At 43.3% G+C, this 17290-nt stretch overlaps 1 protein-coding gene across 1 annotated transcript in view; it reads right to left on the bottom strand.

Moving 5' to 3' along the window:
- cacna2d2b (calcium channel, voltage-dependent, alpha 2/delta subunit 2b) overlaps positions 1-17290 on the bottom strand; it is a 140412-nt gene that overhangs the window by 60106 nt on the left and 63016 nt on the right. The window contains exon 4 of the mRNA XM_070438945.1: positions 5159-5203. Within this exon, the coding sequence (XP_070295046.1) occupies positions 5159-5203 (45 nt within the window). The remainder of the gene's footprint in view (positions 1-5158; positions 5204-17290) is intronic.

Genomic DNA, 17290 nt, shown 5'->3' with positions numbered 1-17290 from the left:
TTCCTTCATAAGCCAGTTGCGAGAAGTATTACCACCCGTCGCCGCACTGGCAGGGCTACGGGACCATTCAACCTGTAAGGTTGGGGAGGCTTGGTGCTCAAGAGCGCGGTCCTCTCTTCACGGTCCGGTATATCCGGCGCCACCTTCGCCCCAGCCCAGTACCACCAGTGCCTACACCACGCACCAGGCTTCCAGTGCATCTCCAGAGCCCTGTTCCTCCTCCACGCACTCTCCCTATAGGTGCGTGTCTCCAGCCCAGTGCCTCCAGTTCCGGCACCACGCACCAAGCCTCCTGTGCGTCTCCAGAGCCCTGTACGCACTGTTCCTTCTCCCCGCACTCGCCCTGAGGTGCGTGCCTCAGCCCGGTACCTCCAGTTCCGGCACCACGCATCAGGCCTATAGTGCGTCTCAGCCGGCCAGAGTCTGCCGTCTGCCAGCGGTGCCTGAACTGCCCGTTCTGCCCAGCGGCGCCTGAACTGCCCGTCTGCCCAGCGGCGCCTGAACTGCCCGTCTGCTCACCGCCGTCTGAACTGTCCGTCTGCCAACGCCGTCTGAACTGTCCGTCTGCCCAACGCCGTCTGAGCCGGCCGTCTGCCCAGCGCCATCTGGAGCCATCCGTCTCCCCAGCGCCATCTGGAGCCATCCGTCTCCCCAGCGCCATCTGAGCCATCCGTCTCCCAGCGCCGTCAGAGCCATCCGTCTGTCCGCGAGCCGTCAGAGCCGTTCGTCAGTCAGGAGCCGCTAGAGCCATTCGTCACTCAGGATCTGCCAGGGCCGCCAACCAGACAGGATCTGCCAGAGCGCCAACCAGACAGGATCTGCCAGAGCCGCCAACCAGACAGGATCTGCCGAGCCGCCAACCAGACAGGATCTGCCAGAGCCGCCAACCAGACAGGATCTGCCGGAGCCGTCAGTCAGCCATGAGCGTCCAGAAGCCGCCAGACAGTCATGAGCTGCCTACAGTCATGAGCGCCTACAGTCAGCGCCTCAGTCATGACTGCCCTACAGTCATGAGCTGACCCACAGTTCATGAGCTGCCCTACAGTCATGAGCTGCCCTACGTCATGAGCACTTGCCTAACAGTCATGAGCTGCCACTCAGTCATGAGCTGCCACTCAGTCCGGAGCTGCCACTCAGTCCTGACGTCCGGAGCTGCCACTCAGTCCGGAGCTACCTCTCTGGTTGAGCTACCTCCAAAATCATGTGGGGGCCTTGGGGAGGATTCTTAGGCTAAGGTCGTGGGCGAGGGTCGCCACTCAAAGGACGCTGAGGGGGACAAAGACAGTGGTGGAGTGGTGTCCTCGTCTCACCGCCGGAGCCGCCACCGCGGACAGATGCCACCCAGACCCTCCCTTGAGTTTATAGGGTGCGCCCGGAGTTCGCACCTTGAGGGGGGGGTTCTGTCACGTTCCTGACCTGTTTTTCTGTTGTTTGTATGTGTTTAGTTGGTCAGGACGTGAGCTGGGTGGGAATTCTATGTTGTGTGTCTAGTTTGTCTGTTTTCATGTCCAGCCTAATATGGTTCTCAATCAGAGGCAGATGTAATCGTTGTCCCTGATTGAGAATCATATATAGGAGGCTTGTTTTGTGTTGGGATTTTGTGGGTGTTTGTTTCCTGTCTCTGTGTCTGTGTTCTGCACCAGATAGGTCTGTAGGTTTTCACGTTTGTTATTTTGTAAGTTGTTTGTAGAGTTCTCTTGTTCGTTATTAACATGTTGAGCACTGGCTACGCTGCATTTTGGTCCTCTCTTTCACCTCAGGAAGAAAGCCGTTACAGTCCTGCTGTCATGAAGGAACACCAAACTACACCCCTGTATTTCATATACATAATACACCCACGACTGAATACGACAGTGTGGTCAAACCCACTGAATCATCCAACCAAACTCTTTTTTGTTGGTGCATAAGGATGGGAAGAGTTGTTACTTGTGAGCTCTGCTGGTTCGTACACAGAGAGCGAGCCAGTGGTGGTGAGGCTCACAGAGGAGTCACTGCTGCTGGGAGGGCTGGGTGGTGTGGTGTGGCAGGGGAGGGAGGGAGGATGGGGGATGAGTCCACAGGGCCTGTCCTGCCTCAATGGGCTAATGGCCCAAACCATGTGGAAAAGTGGAATGTCAATGTATGTAGGACTCAGCAGTGCCCCCCCCTGGCTGAGCTGGCCATGCTTTCACTACACCCGCAATAAATCTGCTAAATATGTGTATGTGACCAATAACATTTGATTGACTTAGTCCACGCCGCCAGTTACAGCTTCAGCTATCCCAGCCAGCACTGTCGCACAAGCTCATCCTGAGCCCGTCCTCTGCCCCTGACTGGTGACTCAGACCACCCTGGCTGTAATAATGACTGGCTGTGCGCAAGGATGGTAGATTGGTGATGCAGTGTAGCATGGGATGAGCGCATTCTACTTTGCAAATCTGAGTAGATTATTAGGAAATTGTACTATTGAACTCCAGCGGCTGTAAACAGACATGGTGGTTAACTTTGAGTTTTATGGTGAATAAGGGGCATGGAATCTGATGAGAAGAAGAAGAATACGTGCTTTTCAAGGACACAAAATCACTTTACAATTGTAAGAAAACAGAACAAAAACAGATATCCAAAGAAAACAATGGCAGACTAAAATGCAGGGAGAAAAATATCATGAAACAAAGAGAAGGGGGTAGAGTTCAAGGAAGGGATAGAGTGTGATGTGTCAGTGTATGAGTGAACCAGCAGGTGTTGTGTGTGTGGGGGTGTTCTTGGTTTTCCTATCCTTGTGGGGACCAGAAGTCCTCAGAAGTCCCCTCCTTGTGGAGGGGGGGGGCTTATGGGATGGCCATGGAGAAAAGGTGGAGCTTTAGGTGGAACTGAAAAGTATGTGAACCTCTAGACTAATGACTTCTCCAAAAGCTAATTGGAGTCAGGAGTCAGCTAACCTGGAGTCCAATCAAATGAGACGAGATTGGAGCTGCCTTGCCCTATAAAAAACCACTCACAAATTTGAGTTTGCTATTCACAAGAAGCATTGCCTGATGTGAACCATGCAAATAGTCTGGGTAGCCATTTGATTAGATGTTCGGAAGGACACCTGTATCTTTGTAGTGAATGCATCCAAGTGTAATTTATAACTTCACCATGCTCAAAGGGATATTAAATGTTTTTTTACACATCTACCGATACTGCCCTACCAAGTAAAGAGCAGTAACTGCTCATAGACTGAAACTGAGAAAAAGGACTTAAACGTTTTTACATTTTCCAGCCAAATGAATTGTAGTCTGATAATTGGAGATGTAGTTCTATCTGTTTAACTATGAGGTTTATTTTTATATTCATATTGACCCTAGACAGCAGTTACTGCCTTCTTGCTTGGTACACCTAATGGAATACATTTCCATTATGATAGTTTTTTTAAACAAAAAACATGTGTTCATAGATTTATTTGTATGTGGCTGTCAGTTTATATAGTTTGACACTTGTATCAGCAAACAACAATAAATAATACCAAGGTAAACTGTAGTACTGCAGCCCAAATCTCGGTGAAACCAGTAAAAGGAGAACAAGTGAGTGACGGAGTTACTGCTTTTTTCCCTTGGTTTCACTGTAACCTTTTCTCCAAAACAACACGTGGATGCAGGATATTTCTCCACATGAATAAAGCACCATCAAAAATGTCAATAACACATTTCTGACCAAACGTGCAGTTACTGCTCTTTTGCTTTGTAGGGCAGAATAGGTGCCCTTGCGAGGAATTGGAAAACCTTCCTGGTCTTTGTGGTTGAATCTGTGTTTGAAAATCACTACTCGATGAGGACCTTCAATCAATAACTGTACAGTATGTGTGGGGTCCAGAGTTTTATTCTGCTGATAGGAAAAATTGGTAGAGGACCTGATCGATATACAGTACAATATTTGCATTGCAAAAGGAAAAATCGATTTGCTATACTACAATGTTTGTAGAAGCTGYCTATAATTTGTGCAAAAAGGAAATGTAACATTGTCTTMTATTGTTCCTATACATCTTCTATATTATGGGGCAGTTTCCTGGACATATATTAAAACTATAGATTAATTATACAATAACAAATGTTTACTGTAACTTGAATTTTAACTTAAACACCAAATGGTTTGGGGTGCATTTTTTGTTCCTAAATAAACTGAACAAAAATATAAACGCGACATGTAAAGTGTTGGTCCCATGTTTCATGAGCTGAAATAAAAGATCACAGAAATATTCCATACACACAAAAAAGCTTATTTCTCTCAAATGTTGTGCACAAATTTGTTTACATTCCTGTTAGTGACCATTTCTCCTTTGCCAAGATAATCCATCCACCTGACAGGTGCGGCATATAAAAAAGCTGATTAAACAGCATGATCATTACACAGGTGCACCTTGGGCTGGGGACAGCAAAATGCCACTCTAAAATATGAAGTTTGTCACACAACACAATGCCATAAGTTTTGAGGGAGCGTGCAATTGGCATGCTGACTGCAGGAATATCCACCAGAGCTGTTGCCAGAGAATTGAATGTTCATTTCTCTACCATAAGTCGCCTCCAACGTCCTTTTAGAGAATTAGGCAGTACATCCAACCGGCCTCACAACCGCAGACCAGGTGTAACCAGCCCAGGACCTCCACATCCGGCTTCTTCACCTGCGGGATCGTCTGAGACCAGCCACCCGGACAGCTGATGAAACTGAGGAGTATTTCTGTCTAACAAAGCACTTCTGTGTGGAAAAACCTATTCTGATTGGCTGGGCCTGGCTCCCCAGTGGGTGGGCCTGGCTCAAGTGGGTGCGACACTGCCCAGTCATGTAAAATCCATAGATTAGGGCCTAATTTATTTCAAGTGACTGATTTCCTTAAGAACTGTAACTCAGTAAAATCTTTGAAATTGTTGCATTTATATTTTTGTTCGGTATAGATTCAAAATGTATTGGGAGCAGGTTATCAAGTCATTGCGTTCGCAATAGGAATATATTGCATATGAAATGTGTTCATTTTGTGTGAAATTTCCAGTAGGGAATCTTGGATTAAGAAGCATTTTCAATGGCGATTCACAATTGAACTTTTTTTTGCCCCGGACCGAGCTAAATCTGTCTGTCAAACTGCCACTAAATGTAGTGTTTTTTTGTGAAATAAATAGAAGTCAAATTGCGTACTTACATCAAGTGCTTTGCGTTTCTTGGCAAGTAGCTTCTCGATGTCTGAAGCTACCTTCTCCACCATCTCATAAGGAGAATTCTTTACCAGGCTGAACTGCCTTCTTTTCTCATTGTAGATCTGCAAAAAGAGTAAARAAACAGACATMAATTTGAGTGYAGTTAAATGACARTTCCACATATGTTGTACATSTACTGATTGTATTACTGCATTTAACATMATTTGCAACAGTTTCCGATCCTTGAGTACGTGGACACCTACTCTGTCAAACATTTATCATTCCAAAATCATGGCATTAATACTGGCGACCCCATTTGCTGCTAGTCAAACATCTCCACTCTGCTGTCGAGAAGGTTTTCCCACTACGATGTGAACATTTGCTGCAGGACTTGCGTTCCAATTTACAGCACAAGAGTATTTAGAGCGTCGGGCACGCTGATGTTGGGCGATTGGGCCTGGGCTCGCACGTTGGCTTCCAATGGTCATCCCAAAGGTGGTTCAGAGGGTTGAGGTCAGGCGCTGTGCAGGCAAAGTTCAATTTTCTTCTACACCGATCTCGATAACCCATTTCTTATGGGCCTCGCTTTGTTGCATGGGGGCATTGTCATTCTGAAACAGAAAGGGCCTTCCTCAAACTGTGCACAAAGCTGAAGCAGCAATCGTCTAAAAATGCTTGTATGCTGTAGCGTTAAGATTTCCCTGTCATGGGAACTAAAAGGCCTAGCCCGAACCATAAAAAACAGCCTCAGACCATTATTCCTCCCTCACCAAACTTTTACAGTTTGGCACTTATTGCATTGGGGGCAAGTAGCGTTCTCCTGGCCATTCCGCCAAACCCAGATTCGTCCGTCGGACTGCTAGATGGTGAGGGTGATTTAGCACTCCAGAGAATGTTTCCACTGCTCCAGCCAACGCGGCATTGCACATGGTGATCTAAGGCTTCGGTGCGCGGGCTTGCTCGGCCATGAAAACCATTAATGAAGGTCCCGACGAACAGTTTTTGTGCTGATGTTGCTTCCAGAGGCAGTTTGGAACTCGGTAGTGAGTGTTGCAACCGAGGACAGATTTTTACACGCTTCAGCACTCGTGGTCCCGTTCTGTGAGCTTGTGTGGCCTACCATTTTGCGGCTGAGCCATTGTTGCTCCTAGACGTTTCCACTTCCCAATAACAACACTTATAGTTGCCCAAGGCAGCTCTAGCAGGGCAGAAATGTTACGAACTGACTTGTTGGAAAGGAGGAATCCTATGACGGTGCCACGTTGAAAGTCACTGATCTCTTCAGTATGGGCCATTCTACTGCCAATGTTTGTCTATGGAGATTGCATGGCTGTGTGCTCAATTTTAAACACGTGTCATCAATGGGTATGGCTGAAATAGCTGAATCCACTCATTTGAGGGCGTGTCCACATACATCTGGCCATGTTGTGTAGCTACTAAGGCCGTGACAATACCAATATCACAATATTCCTTAGTAAGGTGGCAAGGAAACAAAAAATGAAGTGGATTAAACTTCTTTAGGAAAACAGCCCTTATGTTGGAAACAAACATCATTATGTTGCTATCCAGTGTCACATGTAATTATTTTTCAAGCTATAGCACACAATATCTTACATACAGCAGGTATTTAAAGGACCAAAGGTCTGCTTCGTATTTTCATTTTTGCCATGTAAAAAATATTGTAATACTGGTATCCACCCAGCCCTAGTAGCTGCAGTGCAGACATGACGTACTATTCAACCCAAATAATATTTTTATGTTCCAGGGTTGAGTTAAAGGTCCAATGCAGCTGTTTTTATCTCTATCAWATCAGTTTTGGCTAACAATTAAGTACCTTTCTGTGATTGTTTTCAATTAAAATGGTTAAAAACTAACACAAAGCTTCTTAGCAAAGAGCAATTTCTCAAACAAAAATGTTGATAAGACTGTCTGGGAGTGGTCTGGTTGGGGAGGTGAAACTATCTGTTATTGGCAGAGGTTTGKAACGCTCTTTCTTATTGGTCTACTAACTAATTTACCACCTGGGGATGTCACCAGGGAGGCCAACACTCCATCCCACCAAAACAGGCTGAAGTTTCAAGCGGTCYTTTAAAACAGCTTTTACACTAAAAGGACATTATCATTTTCACAGTATTATTCCAACCTCGTAGTGTGGAAGTATATATAAAACACAGGAAAATCACATTTTTGACTGCACTGGGCCTGTAATTCCACAAATTCAATGAGAAATAATTTAATTATATCTGTAAATTTAATTAAATTAAAATTCCAGGTCAGTCTTTGAATTCAGAGAACTAAATTCCTCTCCATTCCAATGTTAGGTAAATTCCAAGAATTAAATTCCCAATTCAATATTATGTCACAACAATTCCACAAATTCAATTCCCTCAGGCTTTCAGATTGATCATGTGACTGTTCAGACAGCCGTACTATACTGGAACTATAGAAATACAAATCCTGCAGTCAATGTTTGATACATTGCATTACTGGGAAATGTAAAAATACTGAATTCCAATTTAATTCAATTCCACAGATTAAATGTTTTACAATTCCAATGAAATTCCAATTTTAAAAAGTCCATGCAGTCTAATTCCAATTCAATAACTTGAAAGATTGTTGAAATTCAATATAAATTCTCCACTTCATGAATGAATTCAATAATTAAATWGGAATTTCTAATGAAATTGGAATTGACCCCAACCCTGTTACATTCCCTCTCAGAAAAGCAAACATGGGCGGAACAGCATCAACACCAGCACGGACACCATCACCACCCCCACCAAAGGAGGGTAAGAGAGAGCTGACATATCTGTAAAATACAGTCAACCACTGATAGTGAATATCAGGTGTGAGTGCAAATTCTGTTCAAGCAAAGTGCATCGGTCCCAATTCTTTTTACTTGTTCTGGGAACCTGCATACACCGTTTTAGTGCATGCATTGACCACAGCCCCAAGGCATTACATATATAGTACATACCCTGTATCATACCCTGCCTACTCTCATTAATTATGTGTCATTGTAATCAATCTTCAAATTCTTTTGAAAATAAGAGATGGGGGGTGTTGGAATGTGGAAAACAATAATGAACTAATTTAATCAAAATGTGTTCCATGTGTTCACACAGAATTTGACCAACAATGGANTTTTTTTAAACAAAAACATGTGTTCATAGATTTATTTGTATGTGGCTGTCAGTGTTATATAGTTTGACACTTGTATCAGCAAACAACAATAAATAATACCAAGGTAAACTGTAGTAACTGCAGCCCAAATCTCGGTGAAACCAAGGTAAAAGGCAGTAACTGAAGTGAGTGACGGAAGTTACTGCTTTTTTCCCTTGGTTTCACTGTAACCTTTTCTCCAAAACAACACAGTGGATGCAGGATATTTCTCCACATGATAAAGCACCATCAAAAATGTCAATAACACATTTCTGACCAAACGTGCAGTTACTGCTCTTTTGCTTTGTAGGGCAGAATAGGTGCCCTTTGCGAGGAATTGGAAAACCTTCCTGGTCTTTGTGGTTGAATCTGTGTTTGAAAATCACTACTCGACTGAGGGACCTTACAAATAACTGTACAGTATGTGTGGGGTACAGAGTTATGTTAAATACTATTGCACACAGAGTGCAACTTATTATGTGACTTGTTAAGCAAATTTTTACTCCTGAACTTATTTAGCTTTGCCATAACAAACTGGTTGAATACTTAACAAACTGGTTGAATACTTATTGACAAAAAAAATTGAAAAACATAATTCCACTTTGACATTATGGTGTATTGTGTGTAGGCCAGTGACAAAAGAAATCTACATTTAATACATTTTAAAGTGAGGCTGTAATGCAACAAAATGTGGAGAAAGTCAAGGGGTGTGAATACTTTCTGAAGGCACTGTATTGTCCCCCCCACTAGAATCAGTTACATATTTGGGTTCACAATCTGTTTGGGCAAAATAATGTTCATAGTTAGACAAATCAGGTCACCCTACCAAAAATTCTGCCGAATGCTGCCTTCTCGATGTTACAGCCAAATGAACCTAGTGTTAAATTGACAATGACCAAACAAGGTGACTAATGTAACCTGTGGATTGAATCACCAGTGGCATAGACAGAAATACATTTTGGGTGGAAGCAGCTGCAATTTTACACATTTTGCCATTGGGCAAAGAGACTAATGTGTGGTTTTATATCTAATCTCATGCTATTCTACACATTTTGACATGAGGCTGAGAGAAAACGTTGCTGTTTGTAAAGCTCCTGCAATACTACACATTTTGCCATGGGGCAGAGAGGAACATGTGCAGTTTTATAGCCCATCTCATGCTATTCTACACATTTTGACATGAGGCTTAGAGAAAATGTAGCATTTTAAAAGATAATTAATGCTAAAATATAGGTGTGTTGACTTTAGGACACAATTTAGTCGACCAAGATTTTTTTTAGTCGAGCAGCTGCAGATATACAGTGCGATCGGGAAGTATTCAGACCCCTTTTTCCACATTTTGTTAGGTTACAGCCTTATTCTAAAATGTATTACATTTTTTCCCTTCATCAATCTACACACAACCCCATAATGACAAAGCAAAAACAGGTTTAGACATTTTTGCAAATGTATAACAAATTTAAAACTGAAATATCAAATGTACATAAGTATTCAGACCCTTTGTTGAAGCACCTTTGGCAGTGATTACAGCCTTGAGTCTTCTTGGGTATGATGCTACAAGCTTGGCACACCTGAATTTGGGGAGTTTCTCCCAATCCTCTCAAACTCTGTCAGGTTTGATGGGGAGAGTTGCTGCACCGCTATTTTAAAATCTCTCCAGAGATGTTCGATCGGGTTCAAGTCAGGGTTCTGGCTGGGCTACTCAAGGACAGTCAGAGACTTGTCCCGAAGTCATTCCTGCATTGTCTTGGCTGTGTCCTTAGGGTCGTTGTCCTGTTGGAAGGTGAACCTTCACCCCAGTCTGAGGTCCTGAACGCTCTGGAGCAGGTTTCCATCAAGGATCTCTCTGTACTTTGCTTCGTTCATCTTTGCCTCAATCCTGACTAGTCTCCCAGTCCCTGCCGCTGAAAAAYATCCAAAATGCATTATGCTGCCACCACCATGCTTCACTGTAGGGATGGTGCCAGGTTTCCTGCAGACGTGATGCTTGGTATTCAGGCCAAAGCGTTTAAGCTTGCTTTCATCAGACCAGAGAATCTAGTTTCTCATGGTCTGAGTCTTTAGGTGCCTTTTTAGCAAACTCCAAGCAGGCTGCCACGTGCCTTTTACTGAAGACTGGCTTCCGTCTGGCCACTCTACCATAAAGGCCTGATTGGTGGAATGCTGCAGAGATGGTTGCCCTTCTGGGAGGTTCTCTCATCTCCACAGAGGAACTCTGGAGCTCTATCAGAGTGATCATMGGGTTCTTGGTCACCTCCCTGACCAAGGCCCTTCTTCCCCGATTGCTCAGTTTGGCCCGGCGGCCAGCTCTAGGAAGAGTCTTGGTGGTTCCAAACTTCTTCCATTTAAGAATGATGGAGGCCACTGTGTTCTTGGGGACCTGTTTCCGATTTGGAAGACATTGTTGACTGAGTTGATGAAGCTGGACTTTCCTGCACCGACGGTCCATAGCAGGCATCTGAGCTGACCACGTCAGGATCACTCAGTTAAAGTCCTCAGTCATCACCATGTGGTCTCTCTCTTCTTTACTGTAAGAGACAATGAAGAGTACCTGTTATTTCTTTTGTTTACCTGGCCACTGTTTCCAAATGCTACCTTTTAGCATTTGTGGCACAGTTCAATGCAAATCAATGGTACCGATATGATTTTTGCATGATTCTGTCCTAATCATCCTAAAGTATTTCAAATTGATTGTGTAGCTCAATTAGTACTTATAGGTGATTTGACATGAAGGGTGGAAAATGCTAATTTCGGTACCATTACTTGCAATGATTGTGGCCACAAATGCTAAACATTAGCATTTAGAAACAGAGGCCATAGACTGTGCTTATAATTATGTACAGGAATTGTATCAAGATAACACCAGGATATAATTTAAGATGGTGGGAAAACTGATATCAGGCAATTTAGTATAGCACACCATTCACACAACCTTGATAGTGATTGTAATTATAACCTAAACGTTTGTTTTTACTTCTCTTTCATCCTCCATATTGGTCAGTCAGTACAGTACTTACCTCCAACATGTTTTCCTCCATTGTTGGTCAATTCTGTGTGAACACATGGAACACATTTTGATTAAATTAGTTCATATTGTTTTCCACATTCCAACATCTCTTATTTTCAAAAGAATTTGAAGATTGAGTACAATGACATCAATTAATGAGAGTAGGCTACAGTCAATGATACAGGGTATGTACTATATATGTAAAGCCTTGGGGCTGGTCAATGTATGCATAAAACGGTGTAGCAGGTTCCGAACAAGTAAAAAGAATTGGGACCGATGCACTGTGCTTGAACCGAATTTGCCTCACACCTGATATTCACTATCAGTGGTTGACTGTTTTTACAGATATGTCATCTCTCTCTACCCTTCTTTGGTGGGGGGTGTGATGGTGTGTGTGCTTGATTCTCTCCACCCATGTTTGCTTTTCTGAGAGGGAATGTAACAGGGTTGGGGTCAATTCCAATTTCTTAGAAATTCCAATTTTAATTATTGAATTCATTCTTGGAAGTGAAATTTATATTGAAATTTCAACAATCTTTCAAGTTATTGAATTGGAATTAGACTGGGAGGTCATTTGCAGGGCTCTGATCTCTCCTTGAACAAACGGAGTACTTGCTGCTGGGTTGTTTGCCCTATTAGGCCATCCTCCAACGTCTCCGATGTTACTGGTGTTCCTGTAGGTCATGCTTGTGACACTACCTGACAGACAGCGAATTTCTTGCCACAGTCGTATTGATTAGCCATCCTGGATGAAGTGCACTACCTGACCATTGTGTGGGTTTTAGACTCGTCTCATTGCTACACTAGAGTGAAAGACCGCCAGATTCAGTGACCAAAAATCGAGGAAGCATAGGAATGAGAAGTGGTCTGTGGTCACACTGCAGAACAATCCTTTATTGGGTGAATTTATAATTTCTTGTATGATTGCACAACGATGTGAAATTTATTGTCAATCAGTGTTTGCTTCCTAAGTGGAAGTTTGCTTTCACAGAAGTGTGATTACTTGATTACTTGTGTTTTAAGGTCCCTTTATTTTTTGAGCATGACTTCACACGGGTGGAATATACTGTGAAAATGATAAGTCCTTTTAGTGTAAAAGCTGTTTTAAGGACCGCTTGAAACTTCAGCCTGTTTTGGTGGGATGGAGTGTTGGCCTCCCTGGTGACATCCCCAGGTGGTAAATTAAGTTAGTAGACCAATAAGAAAGAGCGTTCAAACCTCTTGCCAATAACAGATTGTTTCACCTCCCAACCAGACCACTCCCAGACAGTCCTATCAACATTTTTGTTTTGAGAAATTGCTCTTTGCTAAGAAGCTATTTGTGTTAGTTTTTAACCATTTTAATTGAAACAATCACAGAAAGGTACTTAATTGTTAGCCAAAATATTTGATAGGATAAAAACGTCTGCATTGGACTTTTAACTCAACCCTGGAACAAAATATTATTTGGGTTGAAATAGTAGTCATGTCTGCACTGCAGCTATAGGGCTGGGTGGATACCAGTATTACAATATTTTTTCCAGGCAAAAATGAAATACGAAGCAGACCACTTTGGTCCTTTAAATACCTGCTGTATGTAAGATGTGTGCTATAGCTTGAAAAATAAATACATTGTGACTCTGATGGCAACATAATGATGTTTGTTTCCAACATGGGCTGTTTTCCTAAAGAAGTTAATCCGTTTCATTTTTTGTTTCCTGCCACTACTAAAGGAATATTGTGATATTGGTATGTCCACGGCCTTAGTAGCTACCACATGGCCAGATGTATGTGGACACCCCCTCAAATGATGATTCAGCTATTTCAGCCTATCCGTTGATGACAGGTATTTAAAATTGAGCACACAGCCATGCAATTTCCATAGACATTGGCAGAGAATGGGCCCATACTGAAGAGATCAGTGACTTTCAACGTGACTCATAGGATCCTCTTTCCAACAAGTCAGTTCGTAACATTTCGCCCTGTAGAGTGCCCTGGGCAACTGTGAGTGCTGTTATTGGAATGTGGAACGTCTAGGAGAACATGCTTCGCCGCAATGGTAGGACAACAGAGCTCACAGAACGGACCACGAGTGCTGAAGCGTGTAAAAATCTGTCCTCGGTTGCAACACTTACTACCGAGTCCAAACTCCTCTGGAAGCAACATCAGCACAAAAACTGTTGTCGGGACCTTCATTAAATGGTTTTCCATGGCTGAGCAGCGCGCACAAGCCTAAGATCACCATGTGCGCAATGCCAAGCGTCGGCTGGAGCAGTGGAAACACTTCTCTGGAGTGATCAATCACCCTTCACCTCTGCAGTCCGAGGACGAATCTGGGTTTGGCGGATCGCAGGAGAACGCTACTTGCCCATGCTAGTGCATCTCTAAGTTTGGTGTGGGAGGAATAATGGTCTGGGGCTGTTTCATTGTTCGGCTAGGCCCTTAGTTCCAGTGAAGGAATCTAAACGCTACAGGCATAAAATTACATTTTAGACGATCTGTGCTTCCAATTTGTGGCACACGTTTGAGGAAGACGCCTTTCCTGTTTTCAGCATAATGCCCATCCACAAGAGGAGGCCATACAGAAATGGGTTATTGAGATCGTGTAAAGAACTTGACTTGCTGCACAGAGCCCTGACCTCAAACCACATCAACACCTTTGGGATGAATGCGCCCCAGAACGCCAACTGCGAGCCAGGCCATCGCCCAACATCAGGCCTGACCTCTAATGCGTATTGTAGCTGAATGAAGCAAGTTCCCCGCAGTAATTGCTTCCAACGTTTAAGTGGAAAACCTCCCAGAAGAGTGGAAGACTTTATAGCAGCAAAGGGGACGCACATTTAATGCCATGTTTTGGAATTAAATGTTTGACGAGTTAGGTGTCCATATACTTTTGGCCATGTTCGTGTATCGCAGTCTGCTAAGCGCCACATACAAACAGATATATGGTCTGTATGTGCTGGGTGCCTCCTTGTTGCTGTCAACTCAAGGATCGGAAACTGTTGCAATTATGTTAAATGCCTCAGTAATACCAATCAGTAAATGTACAGACAATGTGGAAACTTGTCATTTAACTGCACTCAAATTTATGTCCTGTTTCTTTACTCTTTTTGGCTAGAATCTACATGAGAAAAGAAGGCAGTTCAAGCCTGGTTAAAGAATTCTCCTTTGAGATGGTGGAGAAGGTAGCTTTCAGACATCGAGAAGCGACTGGCAGGAATACCAATATGCACTTGATGTAAGTGCAGCAGATATGACTTCTTATTTTATTTTCCACAAAAAAACAACGTACAGTGAGTGGCAGTGTGTTGACAGACAGGAAATGTTAGCGTCGCGCGGTGAAGTAAGGCAAGTGTTCAATAGTAATCGCATTAAAATCTTCAACCAAATTTCCGACTGAATTTGACACAAAGGTTAACGAGCATTGTGATTGCTAAAATTCTAATCATGATGACTTGATAGAACCTCGTTGCCAATACATTTTTAATCTATACGTGACAAAAAATATAAATGCAAACATTTTGCAAAGATTTTACTGAGGTTAAAGTCTTAAGGAAATCAGTCACTGTAATAAATTAGCGCCTAATCCTATGGATTATTACATGACTGCGCAGCGGTGCACCACCACGGGAAGCCAGGCCCAGCCGAATCAGAGAGTTTCACAAGAGTGCTTGTGGTGGAGCAGAAATAGTCTCAGGTTCAGTCATGAGTCCGGGTGGTGATCTCATGCACGTCCGTAGTGAAGATGAGCCGTGATTTGGAGGTCTCTGGGCTGGTTACACCTGTCTGCGGTTGTGAGGCCGTTGGGAATGTACTCCAAATTTCTGAAACGACGTGAAGCGTGGGACTTATGGTAAGTGAACATTCGATTCTCTGGGCAACGAGCTCTGGTTGGTATCCCTAAGTATGCATGCCATGTCGCAGACGACATCCGGTCTAAGAGATTCGTGTGCATGGCTTGTGGGTGACAAAATTCTAGTGTTGAGTGGCATTTGTTGTCCCCAGCACAAGGTGCACCTGTGTAATGATCATGCTGTTTTAATCAAGCTTTTGATATGCGGCACCTGTCCGTGGACTCGATTAATCTGGCAAAGGAGAAATGTCACTAAAGCTGAATAAGTACCAAATCTGTGCGCAAAAAAGAGAAAAGCTTTGTGCGTATGGAACATTTCGTATCTTACTTCAGTCTTCAGTGAAACATACCATCACTTATCATGTCGCGTTTATATTTTTGTCGTAGTTTGTAGGTGAGTAAGCAAAAATGCACCCGAATATCAGGCTGGTGTTTGTGAAATCGCAGAGATTACAGCGGTGAAATGCTTTGTAACAGTTAGAATTCAAAGTTAGCAGTAGATAGATTGTTATGTATAATTATCTATATGTTTAATATATGTCCAGGAAACTGCGCCTCATAATAATAGAAGATGTAAGAGCAAAAATTAAGAAAGACACTTAATGTTACAATTTCCTTTTGCACATAAGTTATAGGCAGCTCTACCAGAACTTGTGTAGGTATACAAAGTCGATTTCTAGGAAGCGAAATATATGTACTGTATGGTCGATCAGTGCTCTACTCCAATTTTCCTATCAGAGAGATAGATAGTTTATAAAATCTATAAAGAGTAAGAATATTTGTAAAGAAAAATTGTTAAGTTAGCTTAACCTGTTCTGGTACGCGTTTCTTTCTGGGCCTGACGATTCGGATATTAGTTGTGAAAAAACAGCATTGCCACCAGCAACTTTGGTGGACGACGGCGTGCACGGAATAGAAGTGAAATTCAGGTGAGGCTGTCTAGCTCTCTATGCTTATAGCGCGCAGTTGCTGTGTGAATGGCGCACAGTTATAAGGTAATAAAGGTGCATGTTAGCGTTTCGAATATAAACCTTGCACTTTTTTACAGTAAGAGCATCAGGTGGGTTATGTGATGTGTAGACAAGAAAGACAGAATGCCCAGCGTTTGTGTGAGTCTTCGTAACCCCATTAACATTTCTATGAAGTCAGCCATAAGGCTACTGTAGTGAAGGTGGCTTAATGAGGTGAAAGATGAGACCCGTTAACCGCTCCATGTTCCTCCGTTCCTCCGTGCGCACTGAGGTTAAAGTAGCTAGCGAACGGCATAGCAACCAGTGATACAGTACCAGTGGTCATACGTACGGCCGGGTCAGATGTGACCAGGTTTCTAGCAACGTGTCGGGGCCTCTAGCAAGCAGCGCTAGACAGCGTAATTGAACGTCCCGTGTGACTCCGGGTGGAAACCAGTTTGGCAGTGACGACTATGTGACCATGGCAGCGCCTGTGTAAATAATGTGAATATCATTTTTTAAATTATCCCTCCCATTTCAACTAGGTCTATTACAATAATAAGGCGGACGCTTTTGTTTCTCTGTTCTGTAACGTGGACTCTTGAAACCTTTGCAGAGTCGCCTCAGTAAGCGAACGTGTCAGCGCGTACCGGGATTCGCCTGGCACGACAGCGTCAAAGGTAACACTACTGAACACCCACCAGCAGAACTGTCTGCATTTGTAAATGTATAAAAGATTCATCAGGGGGTCATGATACGAAGCACATCCCCTATTGATGTAATGATTATATCAACAGTAAATGTTCACACAACCATCATCATGCACTCCTCAAAGTCATCAGTGACTCCTCACCGCTGCTGGTACTGGTGCCTCAACATATCCTGTTTCTCCTTGACCTTACATAAGTATTCAGACCCTTTGCTACGAGACTCGAAATTTTGCACAGATGCATCCTGTTCCATTGATATACTTGAGATGTTTCTACAACTTGGAGTCCACCTGTGGTAATTCAATTGATTGGACATGATTTAGAAAGGCATACACTGTCTATATAAGGTCTCACAGTTGACAGTGCATATCAGAGAAAAAAACAAGCCATGAGGTGGAAGGAATTGCCCGTAGAGCTCCGAGACAGGATTTGTGTCGAGGCACAGATCTGGGGAAGGGTACCAAAACATTTCTGCAGCATAGGAA

Source organism: Salvelinus sp. IW2-2015, unplaced genomic scaffold, assembly GCF_002910315.2.
Source record: "Salvelinus sp. IW2-2015 unplaced genomic scaffold, ASM291031v2 Un_scaffold1306, whole genome shotgun sequence".
NCBI classification, from domain to species: Eukaryota; Metazoa; Chordata; class Actinopteri; order Salmoniformes; family Salmonidae; genus Salvelinus; species Salvelinus sp. IW2-2015.
The sequence above is the reverse complement of the archived record's forward strand: the minus strand, read 5'-3'. Positions and strand labels throughout refer to the sequence as shown.